The 23171-nt window shown below is 41.1% G+C and overlaps 1 protein-coding gene across 1 annotated transcript in view; it reads left to right on the top strand.

Moving 5' to 3' along the window:
- The first annotated feature begins 2205 nt into the window (after window positions 1-2205).
- LOC115169736 (cadherin-12) overlaps window positions 2206-23171 on the top strand; it is a 32175-nt gene continuing 11209 nt past the window's right edge. Inside the window, exons 1-6 of the mRNA XM_029725653.1 lie at window positions 2206-2744; window positions 8931-9198; window positions 18194-18488; window positions 19913-20032; window positions 22258-22425; window positions 22797-22984. Of these exons, the coding sequence (XP_029581513.1) occupies window positions 8956-9198; window positions 18194-18488; window positions 19913-20032; window positions 22258-22425; window positions 22797-22984 (1014 nt within the window). The 5' untranslated portion in view covers window positions 2206-2744; window positions 8931-8955. The remainder of the gene's footprint in view (window positions 2745-8930; window positions 9199-18193; window positions 18489-19912; window positions 20033-22257; window positions 22426-22796; window positions 22985-23171) is intronic.

Below are 23171 nucleotides of genomic sequence, written 5' to 3'. Positions count from 1 at the left end.
GGAGGGATTTTGTCCCACTCCTCTTTGCAGATCTTCTCCAATTCATTAAGGTTTCGAGGCTGATGTTTGGCAACTCGAACCTTCAACTCCCTCCACAGATTTTCTATGGGATTAAGGTCTGGAGACTGGCTAGGCCACTCCAGGACCTTAATGTGCTTCTTCTTGAGCCACTTCTTTGTTGCCTTGGCCGTGTGTTTTGGGTCATTGTCATGCTGGAATACCAACTCACGACCCATTTTCAATGCCCTGGCTGAGGGAAGGAGGTTCTCACCCAAGATTTGACGGTACATGGCCCCTTCCATCGTCCCTTTGATGCGGTGAAGTTGTCCTGTCCCCTTAGCAGAAAAACACCCCCAAAGCATAATGTTTCCATCGCCATGTTTGACGGTGAGGATGATGTTCTTGGGGTCATAGGCAGCATTCCTCCTCCTCCAAACACGGCGAGTTGAGTTGATGCCAGAGAGCTCCATTTTGGGTCTCATCTCACCACAACACTTTCACCCAGTTGTCCTCTGAATCATTCAGATGTTCATTGGCAAACTTCAGACAGGCATGTATATGTGCTTTCTTGAGTGGGCGCTGCAGGATTTCAGTCCTTCACGGCGTAGTGTGTTACCAATTGTTTTCTTGGTGACTATGGTCCCAGCTGCCTTGAGATCATTGACAAGATCCTCCCGTGTAGTTCTGGGCTGATTCCTCACCGTTCTCATGATCATTGCAACTCCACGAGGTGAGATCTTGCATGGAGCCCCAGGCCAAGGGAGATTGACAGTTCTTTTGTGTTTCTTTCATTTGCGAATAATCGCACCAACTGTTGTCACCTTCTCACCAAGCTGCTTGGCGATGGTCTTGTAGCCCATTCCAGCCTTGTATAGGTCTACAATCTTGTCCCTGACATCCTTGGAGAGCTCTTTGGTCTTGGCCATGGTGGAGAGTTTGGAATCTGATTGATTGATTGCTTCTGTGGACAGGTGTCTTTTATACAGGTAACAAACTGAGATTAGGAGCACTCCCTTTAAGAGTGTGCTCCTAATCTCAGCTCGTTACCTGTATAAAAGACACCTGGGAGCCAGAAATCTTTTTGATTGAGAGGGGGTCAAATACTTATTTCCCTCATTAAAATGCAAATCAATTTATAACATTTTTGACATGCGTTTTTTCTGGATTTTTTTGTTGTTATTCTGTCTCTCACTGTTCACATAAACCTACCATTAAAATTGTAGACTGATCATTTCTTTGTCAGTGGGAAAACGTACAAAATCAGCAGGGGATCAAATACTTTTTTCCCTCACAGTATGGGCCATGGTCAAAAGTACTGTACTACATTGGGAATAGGGTGCCATTTGGGGCACACCCTGTGTGATCTGGTGGTCGTATGCTATGTCTTAATTGCTTCCCAGCCATGTATGCTAAAGTACTTTTGTTCCATTACTGTGGGAACTGAGCTAGGGTTTAAATCCCTCTTTTCTGTCAGCATCCTAACCCATAATCCACCCACATCACTCTAGCTCTAAACTGTAAACCATTTAAACTCTTGTTTGGGAGGCTCAGTATTCAAACAAAACATGACATTTAGCCCCTTCAGTGCATTTACAGTTTTATACATGTCATTTTTTGTGCTTTATTGACCAATTCTATTTTCATGGAATTACTTTGTTAAGTTGTTTTCATTACCCTGCTTACAATTGTTGCTACCTTAAACTTCACTGTTGGGTAATCTTTTATTTTATCTTTGTGGCTGCTTGTCATAGGCTACAGTGTGTGAGATGACATGCCTTGCTGAGCCGTTTAGAAATTACACCATTTACAAACGACAGCATTTTTTTCATTATCTCTTCCCTGATTTTGGAGAAAACAGCTCTCAGAAATCCAACCAACGAATGAGAGGCCAGACCTAGACAAGGAGGAAATGATGAGAGAAAAATGTGGAATCCAAAATAGGTCAGCCCATAATGAAGGACATCATACATCAAAAGCTATTTTAAAACATTGAGAACTGGAGCTTTTCTATAAAAAATGTATAAAGTGCATTCATATGAGAGTTTCTCTAATCTATCAATTTCTGAAGACTAGAATATGTAACATTTCATTTCTTAACGAGCATGTAGCCCACTTTAGTCACGCATGCACGCACGCACGCACACGCACACACACATGCACACACACCCCCTACATGACAGCGCCTCATCAACCCTTGTGTCAGTAATTGGGTCTTTACCATCAAAGTCTCATGGCTCTAGCAAGCTCCTCAAATTATGAACACAACAGAGCACATCACTGGCTGGCTCCAGCAGGGAGTGGGTTCCTCCCCTCTACTAATCCAGGAAACTAGAGGTGGGAGGACGATTCCAGACCAGCATGGGGACCTTAGGGGATCGAGACTCTCTGATACCCACTTCAACTATATTCACAACCCACGGAACAGGAGCATATCAGAGTGCTGGGCTTGCAGCTCGGCTTGACGCTCTGTGCACTGCTGAGCACTCCTGAATACAATAGTACTACATACAGCTGATACTCAATCTCTCATTTTTCATCTCTCCTCCACACTCATCTGCTGCGAGATAGTGAGAAGAAAGAGTGTTGGAGAGAGAGAGAGAGAGAGAGAGAGAATGTGTTTGAAGGGCTGTAAGTCTGAATGTGTTCTTTGCTCGCAAGGGAGTTGCATTGCTTTTGCCATCAGACATTTGGATTAATCTGGTCTTAAAGCGCACCAGCCGGAGAGCCTGGGAGAGACAGTCAAGGTATGTGTCACTGTTAGTGTCCTTATTTGTTTTGTTGTTGTTTTTTTGGGATAAAAAAAAAGTATTAGGTAACAGAGAAGAGGAGTAGTTATACCCGCTGGGGTAGATGCTGAAGGTTGATGTTTAGTTTAAGAGAGTTCCAGTTAATTTCACTGTTTCATTAAAATAATAATTGAACTAAATATTTTATCTTTACAAAGATAAGATATATAAAGAAAAGATGTGAAAGTAATTAAATAAGAAATTACCTGTACAGTAGCAAATCAATTCTGTCCATATCACTATAGGACATACAGCCTACTAACTCTATCTAGCCCACATGGAGTGCGCCTACATGAATTAATTTGGAGATTTATTGCATTTGAAGGGAAAACATGCAGCAGCTCAGTCAGAGGCATTGAGCTCAATGATCTGCACTGGATGAAATTGATGCAAATGGTGCAGGTATTCAAATAGAGTGCACTGAATTCCATATTAAGCTCTAAAGCTGGTATTCTCTCTGTGTATATTTAAATGGTAAACACAAATACAAATGTAAGATATTAATTTGAGCCATTTTGCTACAGCAGTAAATGTACATTTTATTTGGATTATAATTAATCCACATTTCTGTAAGGTTGATACATTTTTTTGACAGCCTTTTTAAACCTCAAATACACTAAAAGTTTTACATTTCCTGCATTGCAGGAAAGTTCTCCTGCAACAGGATCAAAATAAGACCCTTCATCTGTATATGCAAAGAAGACAACTGCTTCAGTTCTCTTTCCTTTCTCTGCTGTTTTTAGCGCAGATTGACATTTATTGAGTCTTGTCTTGGAGGCAGAACTGAGCAATGTCCCCTTAGATAGGCCAACTGCAAAGTCAAAATTGGCAATATTGTAAAAATTCATGAAAACAAAAATGTGCTTTTTGGTCTTAATTTAAGATTAGGGTTAGGAAATAGGGTTAGCAGTGTGGTTAAGGTTAGGGTTAAGGTTATCTTTATAATCAGACATTATGACTTTGTGGCTATGCCAGCTAGTGACCACTCTGCAGAGCTGCCTCCAGAACAATATTCATGACGAAAAATGCTAACCTGAGTTTGGATCTTTTATCTTTACTTTCTATTTATTTGTATTTATTAAGGATCCCCATTAGCTGCTGCCAAGGCAACATCTACTCTTCCTGGGGTCAAGCAACATTAAGATCACAGGAGGTTGGTGGAACCTTAATTGGTTGAGGACGGGCTCGTGGTAATTGCTGGAGCTGAATAGGTGGAATGGTATCAAATACATCAAACACATGGTTTGATGCCATTCCAATTGCAACGTTCCAGACATTATTATGAGCCGTCATCCCCTCAGCAGCCTCCACTGATTAAGATGTATGAACACACTGTGTGCCCAAGCATTGGTTCTTGCCTTCACTGCATTAATAAAATATGAGAGTAGGCTACAATAGACCCTGCTAGCACATTTAGTTATTTGGAAGTTGTAGGAACGTAAGTTTATGGTTTCCCATTAATTCTGGGAACAAAGTGATATGTTTCCTGACCTGTAGAACTGAACGTTTTTTAAATGTTCTGAGAATGGAAGTGAACATTTTCCCTGTTCTAGCAAACATTTTTTTTTTTTTACGTTGCAGGGAAGTTCTGAGGACGTTTTACAATGGTTCCCTGGAAGTTTTACAGGGAGGTTTTATTAATGTTCTGAGAACAGAAATTAACATTTTAACTGAATATTTCAATAATGCTAGCTTACTGTATTTTAACTGTTTTGAACTCCAAGCACAGACAGGACAATTAATTTGCTTATGCATTAATCATGCAAACACATATTTTTATTGTGGCACGATATCGGTGAGATTCAAACGTATTATCTTTCATTTTCTCTCCATGGGATTAGTCCACTGAGCCACCAGGATGGAGCTAGCATCCTATGTTTCTTTTACTCATACAAAGCTGCTAATTTTAGTCTATTCAAACAGACCCCATTTCAAAGGAAACAAGCACTCATTAAGATCAGGTGTGGCCAATTAGTGGGCGAGGCCAACACACCTGAACACGCGTAACAAGATAGAGGATAGAGAGAGTTTTGTTGACGCTGAGAACAGAATGCATATGTTTTTAAATGACAATCTTAAAACGTTCTTTGAACGTTACTAATGTTTCTTGTGGTTTTATGGAACATTTTCTTAACGTTCTGAGAACATGACTTTAAATAGAACCATGAGGATACCTGCAGAAACCAACATAAAGTTGGTTCAAGAACATCGTTTCATAACTTTCTCTGAACTATTTGAGAACATTCCCAATGTCAAACCAGTTGGAGAACATTCCTAGAACATTATCAACATTGAAATTAAGTGTAACCATGTTTTAACTTTTAGGAAACATTCTGTTAAAGTAATTAAATACCAAGAAAATAATGTTTCTTTGTCAAGTTCCATAGATGAGAATGTTCCAAAGCCAAGCAACTATCCTGCACCATTCCCAGAAATTTGTTAGAAGGTTGTATGCAAAATAATCATAGGACAACCACTCTCTCACCAAGCTCTAAGAAACATATGGTTCTCGGAACGTTATGTGCTAGCTGGGGAATATCTGACTCTCCACTTTTCTTTAAAAATATGTATTTATTTACTTTTTGCAAAGGCCGGTTTTTAGCACAGACATCACTGACACATGATGTGTGCATTTCTTTATGACTTGCCTCAGCTCTATGCATACAGTATGTCATGGAGTTAATTGCCTAACATGTCCACACAACATAAAGTTGGTCAAACCATAAGATAATTGGCCACATTCTATAAAATATTGAACATTCAGCAAAATCCCTAAATGATTATACAACTTGGGTATCAGAGCAGGTTTTGCGTTATAGGGAGATTGATGTGTGTTTGGGGGGATTTGCACCTGTTTCCACAATCCATGTAAGTCAAGGAGTGTGTGTACATGTATGTGTGTATGTGTGATAATTATATAGGAACATACAGTACAGATTGTTTAATGTACCATAAGGGCATCTCAGACCATCCCTTCATGCCTCTGGTGATGTTTGTGCCTTTGGCCATGACTTAAAGATATGATTATGCTCAGAGGCTACTGTATAGTACATACAAGCCTGAGGTTCATATGTTGGTGCACTACCGCAAACACTGTTCGTCTAGGCTATGCTGGTTCATATTGGGTTCTACTTCATATGACAAACGGGCTCTTATGTAACAAAATTGCAGTCGAGCAAAACCATTTCCTTTGTCTCGGAATATTGATGCAGCAACAAAATTACATGAAATTGTGTTATACAGCACAAAGATGTCTCCTAGAAAAAAGCCATTGTGAGTGATAGTTTAAGCTTTGTAATTATCTGTGTTCTTGTACGCCTGTCGTTGCGAACTTGTTCTTCATTTTTATCTAAAAGTTTTAACACATCTCTCAATGTAGAGAAAGGATGCACATACAAAAACTACAAGTCTGTCTTTTACATGTATTAAATGCAATATAGTTCAGCCAGTACAAAATTTTTGCCTTCTGCCTTTCTCACGGGATGCTGTAGGATCTATCAACACATCTTTCAAGAAACAGTTCTGGAGACCTCAATCTAACCCAGTCTGACATTGTCTGGGAGTTTAAGGATAATTCTGTTGGATTAGGGGTGGCTTTCTGTTAAGTCACATGTTTGTGCAGTAAGGGGGTTGGTTGAGCCCTCGTTGGCCAGTATTAGTGCAGTGCAGGCTCCCGCAATACACAAACTAGTCTGTTCCCATAAGGCCTTCTGCTCTGAGGGCAGACACTACAGGACACATCTCACATTAACTGTAAAATAACACTGATGACTGATGATGGCCTGCTGATTAGGACAAACAATAGTTTATAGGACACAACAATAAAAAAGTCATATGGATGCAGGTACTATATTCAACAAGGTCCTCCAACACATGTCATGAGTCAGTTTTAAAAAATGTAACCAGGCAAGACAGTTAAGAACAAATTCTTATTTACAATGACGGCCTACCGGGGATCAGTGGATTAAATGCCTTGTTCAGGGACAGAACGACACATTTTTACCTTGTCAGCTCAGGGATTTGTTCCAGCAACCTTTTGGTTACTGGCCCAACGCTCTAACCACTAGGATACATACCGCCCCAATTTATTTTTTGTGGTCATCATTCGGTGACCACTAAACTTAGGAAACTGGGATATGGAATAGTCGAGTGCGACACGACACAAGGACATTTTGTTCAATCTTGGGATAAGAATGGCGGGGGTTTAGCCCTCAGAGAATACAGCAATGGATGCACAATAACCTGTCAACCAAGGAGTGTAGCCTACCATCGCCTTTCAACAGACAACACAGGAAGAATGCATTCAGATTGGGAGCACAATGAAGGAGAGAAACTGTACTGTAAATTTGTATAAACCTGATGCTAAAAATAAACCGATCTGTTGAAGCAGATTTGGAGGGGGAAGGATTGAAGTAAAGAGGGATGAGGGGCGGGATCAGTGAATGTGGGCCTATACAGTACCTATCATTCAGTACTATGCATGCAAACACTGCACTGTAAACAACTAACACTAGTGTAGAATGTCTGAGGGTGACTACAAAGTACAGATGTAGGATTTTAATTTGAGCCAGTTTGCTACAGCAGGAAAATAATCCTGCAGCAATAGGAATTATTAATTATTATGTGGATTATAACTCATGTATTCTTTTTTGCAGGGTGGTTGATACATTTTATGTTGGGGCAAATCAGGTCTGAAATTTTTAAGTGGAAATTACAAACTTTAGAACGCTTTTTGAATACACCACAAGTTTGCATTTCTCATCAACAAAAGAGTGATCAAATTAAGATCCTGCATTTGTATGTAAGTGGAGAGGTGACAAGAATTCTACTTGATTATGCAATATGAAAAGTATTCTCTATTCTCTAGTATGCAGTTGTTGTTAGATATGCAGGAATGTCACATACTCCATGCAAAGTAAATTACAAATTCAAACCACTAACAGAGAACCTGAATCCTTGACATCTAGCTTTTGCACTGCTTCCTCCAGATCAAAATCGAAGTAAGCATATGCCGATTAAAACACCTGGTTTTCTGAGCAATCTTTTGTATTACTAAGACATGTGCAGATCAAATACACCGCTTAATTGGCGTTCCAGCGGTGTATTTGATCTGGGCATGTGCCAGCACCAGTAGTGCAAGGCTTCCTCTTATGCGCGAGTGAAGTGAGTTCGGAAAAACTGAAAGTACGCATCATCTTACAAAATGTTTTCACATTCAAACTTTATATGTCCGAACTTAGAATCAAATAGGTTTCGCAAAAATAACATGGCCACTGTGGTAGGATGTTTATTTTGATTGCTAGTTTTCTGCATTTACAAAAGTTCCATCAGGTAGCCTGATTTCAGATGAGTCCATGCAAACAAGATGAAAAGGGAAATCATTATTTTTGCGAAGCATTTAAACATTTTAAACAAACTTTTATGTTAATCTGACTATGCACAATAATTGTATTCTTGTGTGTATCTAACCGTGCACAGGGAGTCTCTTTCTTTTATCTGATCTACCTTTCCTCTGTGTGTGCGACTGTGTTTGATGTTTGCTCCTGCTCCACTAAATTCACATTGCCTGACTTGCAGAGTTAAATGCACTCCTGAGGACCAATTTGCTCATGTTTCGTTTTCACTGAATCATGATCCGTAAAATCCCTCCAGTAAGATATTGTCAAGCTTGACTAGACAAACATATAAAGTGTATTATGACCTCAATTATGAAATAAATCGGAGTAGACACAGCCTGAACAGATTTTGTTAATAATGTTGATGAGTTGCTGATCGGGCAGTTATGAGAGAGGACTGTTTGAAGTACTGCTGCTTATAACAATGTATTACAATGTATTATGTAGCCTCATCCTAGGCTCTATTACTGCATAGACTGAGAGACAGGTTTGACAGAGAGAGTCAGTTGGTGGATGAGATTACTTTCCATGTTGCCTTGTAACTACTTAAATGCAGTGTAAAGTAAGACCATGTCACTCCTCTTTCCACCAGCAGACTAAGGTCAATGAGGACTAGTTGAGTGAGAAACCAAAGATCCTGGAGGCAAATCTAACAATGTCACCACAACATCCCCCAATCCCCTTCTTCCTTGGGTCTACAACCCAGTTGTTATTGTCTAACTCACAGTCTCTCACTGGAATTCAACAGAGATCCTCCACTGCCCAGATTGCCAATGATCACAAGGAACGGTCTCCTGCTGGTCTTTTGGTTTCTCTTGGACAAAGGCTTCCTGGCTCCCCTTCACTCTCCACCCCAAAGCAGGATGGGAAGAGAGCACCACCTGAGGGGCATGGCAGGACTGGGACTGAGGAGACATGGGGTGTCAGTGGTTCAGAGGGTGAAGCGAGGATGGGTGTGGAACCAGTTCTTTGTACTGGAGGAATATATGGGATCTGAACCACAGTACGTTGGGAAGGTAAGGCACCATCATTTTAGGGTACTGGTTCTCTAAGACTGATCAATATACAGTTGAAGTCAGAAGTTTACATACACTTAGGTTGGAGTCATTAAAACTAGTTTTCCAACCACTCCACAAATTTCTTGTTAACAAACTATAGTTTTGGCAAGTGGGTTAGGACATGTACTTTGTGCATGACACAAGTCATTTTTCCAACAATTGTTTACAGACATATTATTTAACTTATAATTCACTGTATCACAATTCCAGTGGGTCAGAAGTTTACATTCACTAAGTTGACTGTGCCTTTAAACAGCTTGGAAGATTCCAAAAAATGATGTCATGGCTTTAGAAGCTTCTGATAGGCTAATTGACATAACTTGAGTCAATTGGAGGTGTACCTGTGGAAGAATTTCAAGGCCTAACTTCAAACTCAGTGCCTCTTTGCTTGACATCATGGGAAAATCAAAAGAAATCAACCAAGACCTTTTGTAGACCTCCACAAGTCTGGTTCATCCTTGAGAGCAATTTCCAAATGCCTGAAGGTACCACGTTCATCTGTACAAACAATAGTGCGCAAGTATAAACAATATGGGAGCACACAGCTGTCATACCGCTCAGGAAGGAGACATGTTCTGTCTCCTAGAGATGAACGTACTTTGGTGCGACAAGTGCAAATAAATCCCAGAACAACAGCAAAGGACCATGTGAAGATGCTGGAGGAAACCAGTACAAAAGTATCTATATCCACAGTGAAACGAGTCCTATACCGACATAACCTGAAAGGCCGTTCAGCAAGGAAGAAGCCACTGCTCCAAAACCGCCATGAAAAAGCCAGACTATGGTTTGCAACTGCACATGGGGACAAAGATGCACATGGGGACAAAGATCGTACTTTTTGGAGAAATGTCCTCTGGTCAGATGAAACAAAAAAAGAACTGTTTGGTCATAATGACCATCGTTATGTTTGGAGGAAAAACAGGGAGGCTTGCAAGCCGAAGAACACCATCCTAACCGTGAAGCACGGGGGTTGCAGCGTCATGTTGTGGGAGTGCTTTGCTGAAGGAGGGACTGGTGCACTTCACAAAATAGATGGCCTCATGAGGAAGGAAAATTATGTGGATGTATTGAAGCAACATCTCAAGTCATCAGTCAGGAAGTTAAAGCTTGGTCGCAAATGGGCCTTCCAAATGGACAATGACCCCAAGCATACTTCCAAAGTTGTGGCAAAATGGCTTAAGGACAACAAAGTCCAGGTATTGGAGTGGCCCTGACCTCAATCCTATAGAAAATGTGTGGGCAGAACTGAAAAAGCGTTTGCGAGCAAGGAGGCCTACAAACCTGACTCAGTTACACCTGCTCTGTCAGGAGGAATGGGCCACAATTCACCCAACTTATTGTGGGAAGCTTGTGGAAGGCTACCCGAAACGATTGACCCAAGTTGAACAATTTAAATGCAATGCTACCAAATACTAATTGAGTGTATGTAAACTTCTGTCTCACTGGGAATGTGATGAAAGAAATAAAAGCTGAAATAAATCATTCTCTCTACTATTATTCTGACATTTCACATTCTTAAAATAAAGTGGTGATCCTAACTGACCTAAGTCAGGGAATCTTTATTAGGATTAAATGTCAGGAATTGTGAAAAACTGAGTTTAAATGTATTTGGGTAAGGTCTATGTACTTCCGACTTCAACTGTACACCTCTGTTTAACCTCTGCCTTCACTCCTCTGATGAGAGTTTGAGGTAAAAAATCAAACAGAAGAGGAGTTCAAAGGCTTGGGCATCTGTTCGTTAAGACATAAAGAATATACCAATAAGCAGCACGACACAAATCACATCTAATTGCTTGGGCTACTTGATCGGTTCTGGCTGTGACTTTTGCAATTTTCTCAGTATCATCTCTAATTATCCACACACAAAGGAGGTTAAAGAGTGTTTTGTGCCATTCTAAATCAAATTTCAAGAGGCATTAAGAACCATCCTGGAATCTGGCACTTCCAGCTCAAATGGGATAATGTTTTAGATTGACTTGTCAGCTGCTGATGCCAAGGCAATCTACTACGGCCTTTCTCAGTACGCACGGTCCCGCTGGATGTGTTTCCGTTGGCTGAGAAAGGAGGGATGGGACACATTGTCAAACTGATGCTACCGCTGCTGCTTTAAAATTACTGAGTGATTCACTCCTCACAGTGTGTGTCCCCCAAATGGCACCCTATTTCCTACATAGGGCACTCCCTTAGACCAGGGCGGCCCATAGGGCTCATGTCAAAAGCAGTGCACCATACATAGAAAAGGGTGCCATTTGGGACATACTCAGTTTCTGTGTTGAGCATGAGGACGACAGCATCGAGCCGTGCATGGCCAGCCCCGAGACCACAGATTAATCTGCTGCCAGTTAATAGGGGACAGTGTGAAGGATCAGGACCTTGATTATCACTGTGAGCTATATTTTTGGAAATGGGAACATAGATCAAATCTGGCTTGGAAACAGTGTGACTGCCAGGTCATTGGGAGAATCTTAATTGCATACTCCTCTTGCCTCGCCTCCTTCTCTAAACCCATTGGAGGAGAAGGTCAGAGGGGAGAGAGACCAATGGGTTTGAGAAGGATGCAAGACGAGAGGACGCAAGGAGTATGCAATTGAGATTCTCCCATGGATTCGCATTCAGCTAGGGAGTGCTGTCTAATGGCATCCATAACTCTATGGAGGCATATTATTGTATATAATGATAATTTGCACATGAAGACTTTTCTCAGCCATTGCTTTGGTTATTGTTTCTAAATATCACCTTTGTATTGAGATTTAGCGAGGCAATACTATTATTTATAAACAGATACAAAATGGACAACTTTGTATTTACCAACAGGTAATGACCACAGCTTTGCTGGCAAAACAGGAAAACAAGCATTTTCTTCCATAACATTTTGTGAACATTTTAAAAAGAAAATGGCTGCACCACTGTTCCACATTGCCAAAAGCTCCTCTGCTGGGTTTGTCCCCATGCATTATGCAACCGTAGAGGCAGACAGACACAGCTGAGCAGCAGAGTGAAAGACCCACATTTAAACACCAGTTTACCTTATGCTCCTGCATCTGACATTCAGCAAGCTTTAGAGGAAGACAACTATGTGCAACTGTACTCTGTACAATTAAACAATCTACTTTTGGCCTCCATACTGAGCAAAGGCCATCTGCAAGGAAGACTGGGCTAGTGGGCTAGTCTGGTCTCAGCTAAAACACACTAAGCTTCTCTCTAGTCTAAATCACTGGGTTAAATTGTCTGTAGTGCTTATAATCATTATAGCATGCTGGTTGAGTCTCTCAAGGACAGCCACTTCTCAGTTTAAACTACAACATTTTACTTCAGCTATCGTATCATTTAGCATTTAAGTATATGTATGCAGCACCACAGGCCTCCATGACCAGGGGGCAACTTTCACTGGAGATGGGGGCATGCACCCCCCCCCCCCCCAAGTATTCCCCCAGTTTTATAATTGGAATGTGAGACAAAACAAGGCGACCGTGTGCTTTAGGACCATGCAGACGCTTCCGAGCGGTCGGGTAGGCTGTTTGGAGTGTTTTCCGACTGGATAAAAAAAATTATAATAATTCTAAAAATATATGTCCCCCCGCACTTCTAAAACAAAAGTTTTGCCCATGTCCATGACTATCCATTGCTGCAGGAGATGATAAACTGATCATCATTTGTTTTAATCATGAAAAGAGCACACCTCTCATGCCCTTTTGAAGGAGAATATATCACCCCTTTGCCCCCTATTCCTTATTGCTGGATAACCTTTTACAATGACACATTCATTTATCTTACAGGTGCCCCTGTGCGTGACTTTCAGACACTCAAATAACCACATTATGCATCAGAATGTATGGATTCGGCTAAATATCAACACCACATTCTATTCTATAACCGCGCTAATGCCCGACAGTTACTCCATCCCAACACTGATTTGTACTCAGGGCACAAGCTATTCCTCTGCATAAAAGCACTGGATGGATACTTCTAATAATTCTATTCAAATATGTATTTCCTCCCGATTTATTTTAAACCAGACATTATTCCTGTGGAGGTCTCATTGTTTTTACCACAAATGGCCTCAATTTTTGATTCACTTTAAAACTCATTATATCCAAACTCACTGTCCAAAAAATCGTGTTCCGCCTGCTGAATGCGTTAGGTACATCAGACAGTAAATGGACATAAAAGAATGTGATGAGCAAATGTGTCTTGAGATTTCTCCCTCTGATTTAATTACATTCAATTCAGTGACTTTATAATTAAACCATTAATCTCATGGAAAAGGTTTTATGGTCCCCTGCATACTGAAACTGAATCACAGTGGTTATGTCCAAAATGGCACTCTATTCCCTATATAGTGCATTACTTCTGACCAGGGCCCATAGGGTACTGGTCAAAAGTAATGCACTATATAGGGAATAGAGTGCCATTTAGCGAAAAGAGTGGGGCATTTTATTGCTCTGTTGTTGTGGCTCATGGATTATCTGCTACAGATGTAGGATCTTAATTTGCTACATTAGGAAAATGATCGTGCGGCAACAGGAAATGTGAATTATTATGTGGATTATAATTAACAGACATTGTTTATAGGGGTTGATACATTTTTTTGTTAGGGCAAACCAAGTCTGATATTTTAAAGTGGAAATTACAAACTTTAGATCCTTTTTAAACTTTGAATACAGGTTGCATTTCCTTCTGTCAAGAGGTGACAGCAAATCTACTTGATTATGTAATATGACAAGTATTCTTTATTCTCTAGTATGCAGTTGTTAGAAATGCAGGAATGTCACAACCTCCATGCAATGTAAATTACAAAGTAAAAACACTAACAGAGAACTTGAATCCTTAATCTAGCTGTTGCACTGCTTCCTGCAGATTCCGTCATTCACATAAATTAAAATCAATGTTTGGACTTACAGTTGAAGTCGGAAGTTTACATACACCTTAGCCAAATACATTTAAACTCAGTTTTTCACAATTCCTGACAATTATTCTGAGTAAAAATTCCCTTTCTTAGGTCAATTAGGATCACCACTTTATTTTAAGAATGTGAAATGTCAGAATAATAGTAGAGAGAATTATATATTTCAGCTTTTAATTATTTCATCACATTCCCAGTGGGTCAGAAGTTTACATACACTCATTTAGTATTTGGTAGCATTGCATTTAAATTGTTTAACTTGGGGCAAACACATTTTCTATGGGATTGAGGTCAGGGATTTGTGATGGCCACTCCAATACCTGGACTTGTCCTTAAGCCATTTTGCCACAACTTTGGAAGTATGCTTTGGGTCATTGTCCACTTGGAAGACCCATTTGCGACCAAGCTTTAACTTCCTGACTGATGTCTTGAGATGTTGCTTCAATATGTCCATATAAATTTCCTCCCTCAGGATGCCATCTATTTTGTGAAGTGCACCAGTCGCTCCTGCAGCAAAGCACCCCCACAACATGATGCTGCCACCCCCGTGCTTCACGGTTGGGACGGTGTTCTTCTGCTTGCAAGCCTCCCCCTTTTTCCTCCAAACATAACGAAAGTCATTATGCCCTAACAGTTCTATTTTTGTTTCACCAAACCAGAGGACATTTCTCCAAAAAGTATGATCTTTGTCCCCATGTGCAGTTGCAAACTGTACTCTGGCTTTTTTATGGCAGTTTTGGAGCAGTGGCTTCTTCCTTGCTGAGCGGCCTTTCAGGTTATGTCGGTATAGGACTCGTTTTACTGTGGTTATTGATACTTTTGTACCTGTTTCCTCCAGCATCTTCACATGGTCCTTTGCTGTTGTTCTGGGATTGATTTGCACTTTTCACACCAAAGTACGTTCATCTCTAGGAGATAGAACACGTCTCCTTCCTGAGCGATATGACGGTTGCGTGGTCCCATGATGTTTAATCTTGCGTACTATTGTTTGTACAGATAAACATGGTACCTTCAGGCGTTTGGAAATTGCTCCCAAGGATGAACCAGACTTGTGGAGGTCTACAATTTTTTTTCTGAGGTCTTGGCTGATTTCTTTTGATTTTCCCATGATGTCAAGCAAAGAGGCACTGAGTTTGAAGGTAGGCCTTAAAATACATCCACAGGTACACCTCCAATTTACTCAAATGATGTCAATTAGCCTAACAGAAGCTTCTAAAGCCATGACATCTTTTCTGGAATTTTCCAAGCTGTTTAAAGGCACAGTCAACTTAGTGTATGTATACTTCCTACTCACTGGAATTGTGATACAGTGAACTATAAGTTAAATAATCTGTCAGTAAACAATTGATGGAAAATGTACTTGTGTCATGCACAAAGTACATGTCCTAACTGACTTGCCAAAACAATGGTTTGTTAACAAGACGTTTGTGGAGTGGTTTAAAAACTAGTTTTAATGACTCCAACCTAAGTGTATGTAAACATCTGACTTCAACTGTATGTGCTGGACACTGGCACAATGCATCGCATCTTTCATGCTCCTTTACAATGAGTATATTTACATGCACACTAATAATTCAATATTAAACTGATTATGGCAGTAGGCCAAGTATGTAAATACACTACATGACCAAAAGTATGTAGACACCTGCTCATCGAACATCTCATTCCAAACTCATGGGCATTAATATGGAGTCGGTTCCCCCTTTGCTGTTATAACACTCTTCTGGGAAGGCTTCACACTAGATGTTGGAACATTGTTGCGGGGACTTGCTTCCATTCAGCCACAAGAGCATTAGTGAGGTCGGGCACTAATGTTAGGCGATTAGGCCTGGCTCACAGTCGGCATTCCAATTTATCCCAAAAGTGTTAGATAGGGTTGAGGTCAGGGCTAAGTGCTGGCCAGTCAGGTTTTTCCACACCGATGTTTTATCTCTGTATGGACCTCGCTTTGTGCACAGGGGCATTGTCATGCTGAAACAGGAAAGGGTCTTCCCCAAACTGTTGTCACAAAGTTGGAAGCACAAAAGTCGGGCCGAACAGGCCCCGATTCACATCGACGGGGCTGTAGTGGAGCGGGTCAAGAGTTTCAAGTTCCATGGTGTCCATATCACCAACGAACTATCATGGTCCAAACATACCAAGACAGTCGTGACGAGGGCATGACAAAACCTTTTCCCCCTCAGGAGACTGAAAAGATTTGTCATGGGTCCCCAGATCCTCAAAAGGTTCTACAGCTGCACCATTGAGAGCATCCTGACAGGTTGCATCACCGCCTGGTATGGCAACTGCTCGGCATCTGACCATAAGGAGCAACAGAGGGTAGTGCTAACGGCCCAATACATGACTGGGGCCAAGCTTCCTGCCATCCAGGACCTATACAATAGGCGCTGTCAGAGGAAAGCCCATAAAATTGTCAGACTCCAGTCACCCAAGTCATAGACTGTCTTCTCTGCTACCGCATGGCAAGCGGTACCGGAGCGTCAAGTCTAGGACCAAAAGGCTCCTCAACAGCTTCTACCCTCAAGCCATAAGACTGCTGAACAATTCATAACATCGCCACCGGACAAATTACTGTGACCCCCCCCCCCCCTCCCTTTTGTACAATCGCTGTGTGTTACCTACTGTATGCATAGTCACTTTGCCCCCACCTACATGTACAGATTACCTCAACAAGCCTGTACCCCCACACACTGACTCTGTATTGGTGCCCACTATATCTAGCCTCGTTATTGTTATTTTTATTGTGTTACTTTTATTATTACTTTTTATTTTATTCTACTTGGTAAATATTTTCTTCTTCTGAACTGCACTGTTGGTTAAGGGCTTGTAAGTAAGCATTTCACGGTAAAGTCTACACTTGTTGTATTCGGCGCATGTGACAAATAACATTTGATTTGAGAACCATCTAGAATGTCATTGTATGCTGTAGCATTAAGATTTTCCTTCACTGGAACAAAGGGGCCTCGCCCAAACCATGAAAAACAGCCCAAGACCATTATTTCTCCTCCACCAAACTTTACATTTGGCACTATGCATTCGGGCAGGTAGCGTTCTCCTGGATCCACCGAAGCCAGATGGTGAAGCGTGATACATCTTTCCAGCGAATGTGTTTCCACTGCTCCATAGTCCAATGTCAGCGACCTTTACACCACTCCAGCTGACGCTTGGCATTGCACATGGTGATCTTAGTCAAATGGTGATCTTAGTCACATGGTGATCTTAGGCTTGTGTGCACACGGCTGTTGACCATGGAAACCCATTTCATGAAGCCCCCGGCAAACAGTTCTTGTCCTGACTTTGCTTCTAGAGTCAGTTGGGAACTCGGTAGTGAGTGTTGCAAACGAGGAAAGACAATTTTTACCTGCTACGCGCTTCAGCACTCGGCGGTCCCGTTCTGTTAGCTTGTGTGGCCTACCACTTCGCGGCTGAGCCGTTGTTGCTCCCAAATGTTTCCACTTCACAATAACAGCACTTACAGTTGACCAGGGCAGCTCTAGCAGGGCAGAAATGTGACAAGCTGACGCGTTGAAAAGGTGGCATCCTATGTCTGTATGTAAAACTATCCAGCCAAGTAATGAATCCCTTTATAGGATAGCCTAGCCGCAGGTCAACTAAAGGATGTATTTATTAACTCGAGGGAACTGTGCTCTGCCCCATTATGTATCTATCAATGGCAGAACATGTTCTCAGCATTTTCATAAAGTAAGTGACAGTTAAAAGGAAGGAGTAGGAGCAGGAAATAGACACAGCTCAGCAAGAAAACTCAGTCCCCCTATGCATCTTGTTGTCATCCATCAAACAAGCACAGTAATTACTAATGGTCTAATTATATCATCTCTAGGGGAGTAAATTACCCTGAGATTCCTCACTTACATGAATAACATAATGTTGAATAACAGCGGTACAACACAGTTGTGACATGGCTGAAATCTAGCTCATGGAGAAGGTTGGGGAAATGTGAATACAACTAAAGTCACATAAATAACTAGGCCTAGTATATATATACATACTTTGATTAATTGACAAATGCAACATGTTTTCTCTATTAAGCTTCACACAGACCTGGACAGGGATGACAGTGAGGTGAAGTACACTCTCTCAGGAGAAGGAGCAGGCACCATCTTCACCATAGACCAGACGACGGGCGACATCCATGCCTTGATGGGTTTGGACAGAGAGGAGAAGTCTTACTACACATTACGAGCTCAGGCTATGGACATGCACACAGGCAGGCCTCTGGAGCCTGAGTCTGAATTCATCATAAAAGTTCAAGACATAAATGACAATGAACCAAAGTTTCTAGAGGGTCCATATACAGCCAGTGTCCCAGAGATGTCACCAGGAGGTAAGAAAGGCACCTATACTGTATTTTTTGGCTTGTACAAATCCATATGGGGGTAAAGCTACTATGACAATGTTGGACAGTGCGCCACACTATGATATTTGACGGGTTTCCTGTAGGACTACTGTACAGGCCTAGTTATACTTTCTATGATTTCATCTTCATAGAATCATATGATTGAGACCGGCATAGGTCGGTTTAATGTCATTGCAGGCAGGTGGCCTTGATGTTTTCCGTTCTAAATGTTTTTGCAGTTGAAGGGAATAAAGTACACTATTTGCCACAAAAAACACATTAAAAGCCAGCAACATTCATTTTCAGTAAATTGCAGTGGACTCACCCAATGTTGGTCATCTTGAACAAACCACACCGTTTTCTAAACGCGTGCATCGCATGCTGAACATAATGAAATGAGCAGTTGTTTAAAGACCTAAACTGCAACCGGAGATGAATAACAAAACATTAAGTCAACTCAACAACATTGCTAACGATGTACTACTTTTAACTAGGCCTCAAATGACTCCCCTGAATTCATATCAAATCGAAGTAAGGCCTAAGCAGGTTCTCCTACCTCGATCACTGAGCACAGGTGGGGTACCAGGCTCTGCCCATAACCAGCTAAACCCAACAAAACATTACACACAGGTATTTCACATTCGCGCCCCTCTCGCCTCAAATACTGGCACCAATACAGAGAGCACACGACCAGTCGATGGAAGTGAGGGAACACAAACAAAAGAAAAACGAGATTCAATAAAGACAACATATACCTCTTAAGTGTTTACAAATGTTCATGAGGTCATGAACACTGCATACACAGGAAAATGCAACAGATGAATGACATGGAACAATGAAAGAAACACATTCTAAGGAGCGAAATGGCTAAATGTTAGTATGACACAAAACAACACTTGCATTTCGGTAATAGTAGCGAACTGAACCCATGTAATTTAACAAAACACTGTGCTGTAAAGTATTGGGTAAGGTCTTAGAAAAGTGTCAATGAATGATAAATACATTATTTAGCCTACAGGGTGAAATGAATAGACAAGGCCTACGCATTGATTTACATAAGAAGGTTAAATTAGGGATGGAGCGGCTAGGCCATTCCATCTGTCTGGTAAATACAATTACTTAAAGTTAACGATGAGGTTTTAACGCCATAATCTCTTAATTCTCATAACGTTTAAACCATGTGAAAGCTTCAGATACCAGCATTCATCCAAAAAGTCCAGCTAAATTGTCTTGCTTTGAATTACATCAGAAATCCTATAGGCTATGCATGCCAGAATGTGTCAAATTATGTCATTACATTTTTCTTGATAACTCCAAAACCATACGAATATTCTTAAAACGTAATGCTTGAAGTCACAAAAAGAACAGTACTTCTAACAATTTCCTTCCCTTTGTCTCTGTCTGACACACAGGTACTTTTGTTATGCAGGTGACTGCCACAGACACTGACGACCCCACCTATGGGAATAGTGCACGGATCGTGTACAGTATCCTACATGGACAGCCTTACTTTTCAGTCGACTCCAAAACTGGTGAGATCACAACACAGTTCAAATCAAGGCACATCCACAATGTCACATGGAGAGATTTGAAAACCAAATGTGTAACTGGCTTTTACAATGGCAAAATGTAAAGCTGTACCACTGGTGTTAAATTAAAACTCCAGGTTGCACAGCAATATACAAAAATGTCCGACCAAATTGGTCACACTTTAGAGCCCTGACCACTGCAATATCTTATTTTGATGTATTTGATTTTTGTAGATACACTACATGGCCAAAAGTATGGCGCACCGGTTCATCGAACATCTCGTTCCAAAATCATGGCCATTAATATGGAGTTGGTCCCCCCTTTGCTGCTATAACAGCCTCCACACTTTTTGGAAGGCTTTCCACTAGATGTTGCAACATTGCTGCAGGGACTTGCTTCCATTCAGCCGCAAGAGCATTAGTGAGGTTGGGCACTTATGTTGGGTGGTTAGACCTGGCTCGCAGTCGGCGTTCCAATTCAACCCAAAGGTGTTCGAAAGAGTTGAGGTCAGAGCTCTGTGCAGGCCTGTCAAGTTCTTATACACTAAGTGATTCATCACTCCAGGGAACGAGTTTCCACTGCTCCAGAGTACAATGGCGGCAAACTTTACACCACTCCAGCCGATGCTTGGCATTGTGCATGGTAATCTTAGGCTTGTGTGCGGCTGCTTGGCCATGGAAACCCATTTCATGAAGCTCCCAATGAACAGTGCTTGTGCTCTTCATCATTCCAGAGGCCGTTTGGAACTCAGTAGTGAGTGTTGCAAAGAGGACAGACGATTTTTACACGCAACGTGCTTCAGCACTTGGCAGTCCCATTCTGTGATCTTGTGTGGCCCGCTGAGCCGTTGTTGCTCCTAAATGTTTCCACTTCACAATAACAGCACTCACAGTTTACCAGGGCAGCTCTAGCAGGGCACAAATTTGACGAACTGACTTGTTGGTAAGGTGGCATCCTATGACGGTACCACTTTGAAAGTCACTGAGCTCTTCAGTAAGCCCATTCTACAGCCAATGTTTGACTATGGAGACCGAGCAAACCGTGTGCTCGGTTTTATACACCTGTCAGCAACGGGTGTGGCTGAATTAGCCAAATCCACTAATTTGAAGGGGTGTCCACATACTTTTGTATATATAGTGTACCCTGATATAGCCTTTTGTGCAGATAAAGTTGAACTGAGAGTATAGGGAAACACCCTGCTTGACAACAGTTCAATTCCTTTACCTTTTTACTCATTGTCGGTGGCAACTTGTGACCCCGTTGTACCTGTACGATGGACTGACTCCTGATCAAACGCTATTCACACATCTTCTATTCACTATTCACACATCTTCAATTCACTATTCACACAGCTTCTATTCACTATTCACACATCTTCTATTCACTATTCACACATCTTCAATTCACTATTCACACATCTTCAATTCACTATTCACACATCTTCAATTCACTATTCACACATCTTCAATTCACTATTCACACACCTTCAATTCACTATTCACACATCTTCTATTCACTATTCACACATCTTCTATTCACTATTCACACATCTTCTATTCACTATTCACACATCTTCAATTCACTATTCACACATCTTCTATTCACTATTCACACATCTTCTATTCACTATTCACACATCTTCTATTCACTATTCACACATCTTCAATTTACTATTCACACATCTTCTATTCACTATTCACACATCTTCAATTCACTATTCACACATCTTCTATTCACTATTCACACATCTTCTATTCACTATTCACACATCTTCTATTCACTATTCACACATCTTCTATTCACTATTCACACATCTTCAATTCACTATTCACACATCTTCTATTCACTATTCACACATCTTCTATTCACTATTCACACATCTTCTATTCACTATTCACACATCTTCTATTCACTATTCACACATCTTCTATTCACTATTCACACATCTTCTATTCACTATTCACACATCTTCTATTCACTATTCACACATCTTCTATTCACTATTCACACATCTTCTATTCGCTATTCACACATCTTCTATTCACTATTCACACAAAATCCCCCTCTTCTTAATTCTCTCCAGTAACATCAAAGAGGATATGATCTCTTATAGTCACAACTCATCTCTCTTTCTACCCCTGTGGTCCCTCTCTCTCTCTCTGCCTCTCTCTCTCTCTCCCTCACACACACTTACAACTTCCCTGTTTGTTTCTGTGACCTTGAACAGGGGTGATAAGGACTGCTTTACCCAACATGGACCGTGAAATGAAGGAGCTGTACCAAGTCCTTATTCAGGCCAAGGATATGGGCGGGCAGCTGGGGGGACTAGCCGGAACAACCACCATCAACATCACCCTCAGCGACGTCAACGACAACCCCCCCAGGTTTTCAAAAAGTGTGCCACATTGCATTTAAATGACAACAGTTTTGTTTGCTGTTAGCCAATAAATCTAGTAAGTCTAACTAGTATGAACGTTGAATGCCTGTGTAAATTGTGTGTGCTGAATGTCACCTTATATCTCTAGGCAATTTTATGTTAATCTAATGATTAATTCGTGTTAATTAGTGTAAATCAATTACAATGAGGTTATGCACTGTCTATACATAATCAATTGTTTAAAATGACCAGAGAAGTGATAACTGCACAGAGGATAATGTGAGTCTGTTGTCCTTACTTAACACTACCGCCGGGACTTGACACATACAATAATCAGCCAATGACAGATTGTATTTTAAACTTTCTTGTCCGTCTTTATTTTACGGCAGGTATTCTCCACCTCAGGGTCCCAGAATCATCGTCTGTGGGCTCAGCAGTAGGGAAGATCAGAGCTCATGACCTGGACTCTGGGAAGAATGCAGAGGTGGAATATTCTATAGTTCCTGGTGATGAAGGCAACATGTTTGACATCACTTCCAATGGGCACAGTCAGGAGGGAATCATAGTCCTTAGAAAGGTAGGAATTCACAACCCTTCACCAAGAGCAATGCTGCTCACTTAGATGATTAAAAGAATGTACTACTTGGGCCTTGGAATATTAATAGATTATTTCTGCATACCTCCTCTTATCACAGCTACAAACCACCCTCAGAACCTAACCAGGAGGAAGTATGGAGAACTTGATGATCCCTATTTTCTGGAAG

Source organism: Salmo trutta, chromosome 31 (assembly GCF_901001165.1).
Source record: "Salmo trutta chromosome 31, fSalTru1.1, whole genome shotgun sequence".
Lineage (NCBI taxonomy): Eukaryota > Metazoa > Chordata > Actinopteri > Salmoniformes > Salmonidae > Salmo > Salmo trutta.
Note: the sequence above shows the minus strand (reverse complement) of the source record. Positions and strands in the feature narration are given on the sequence as shown.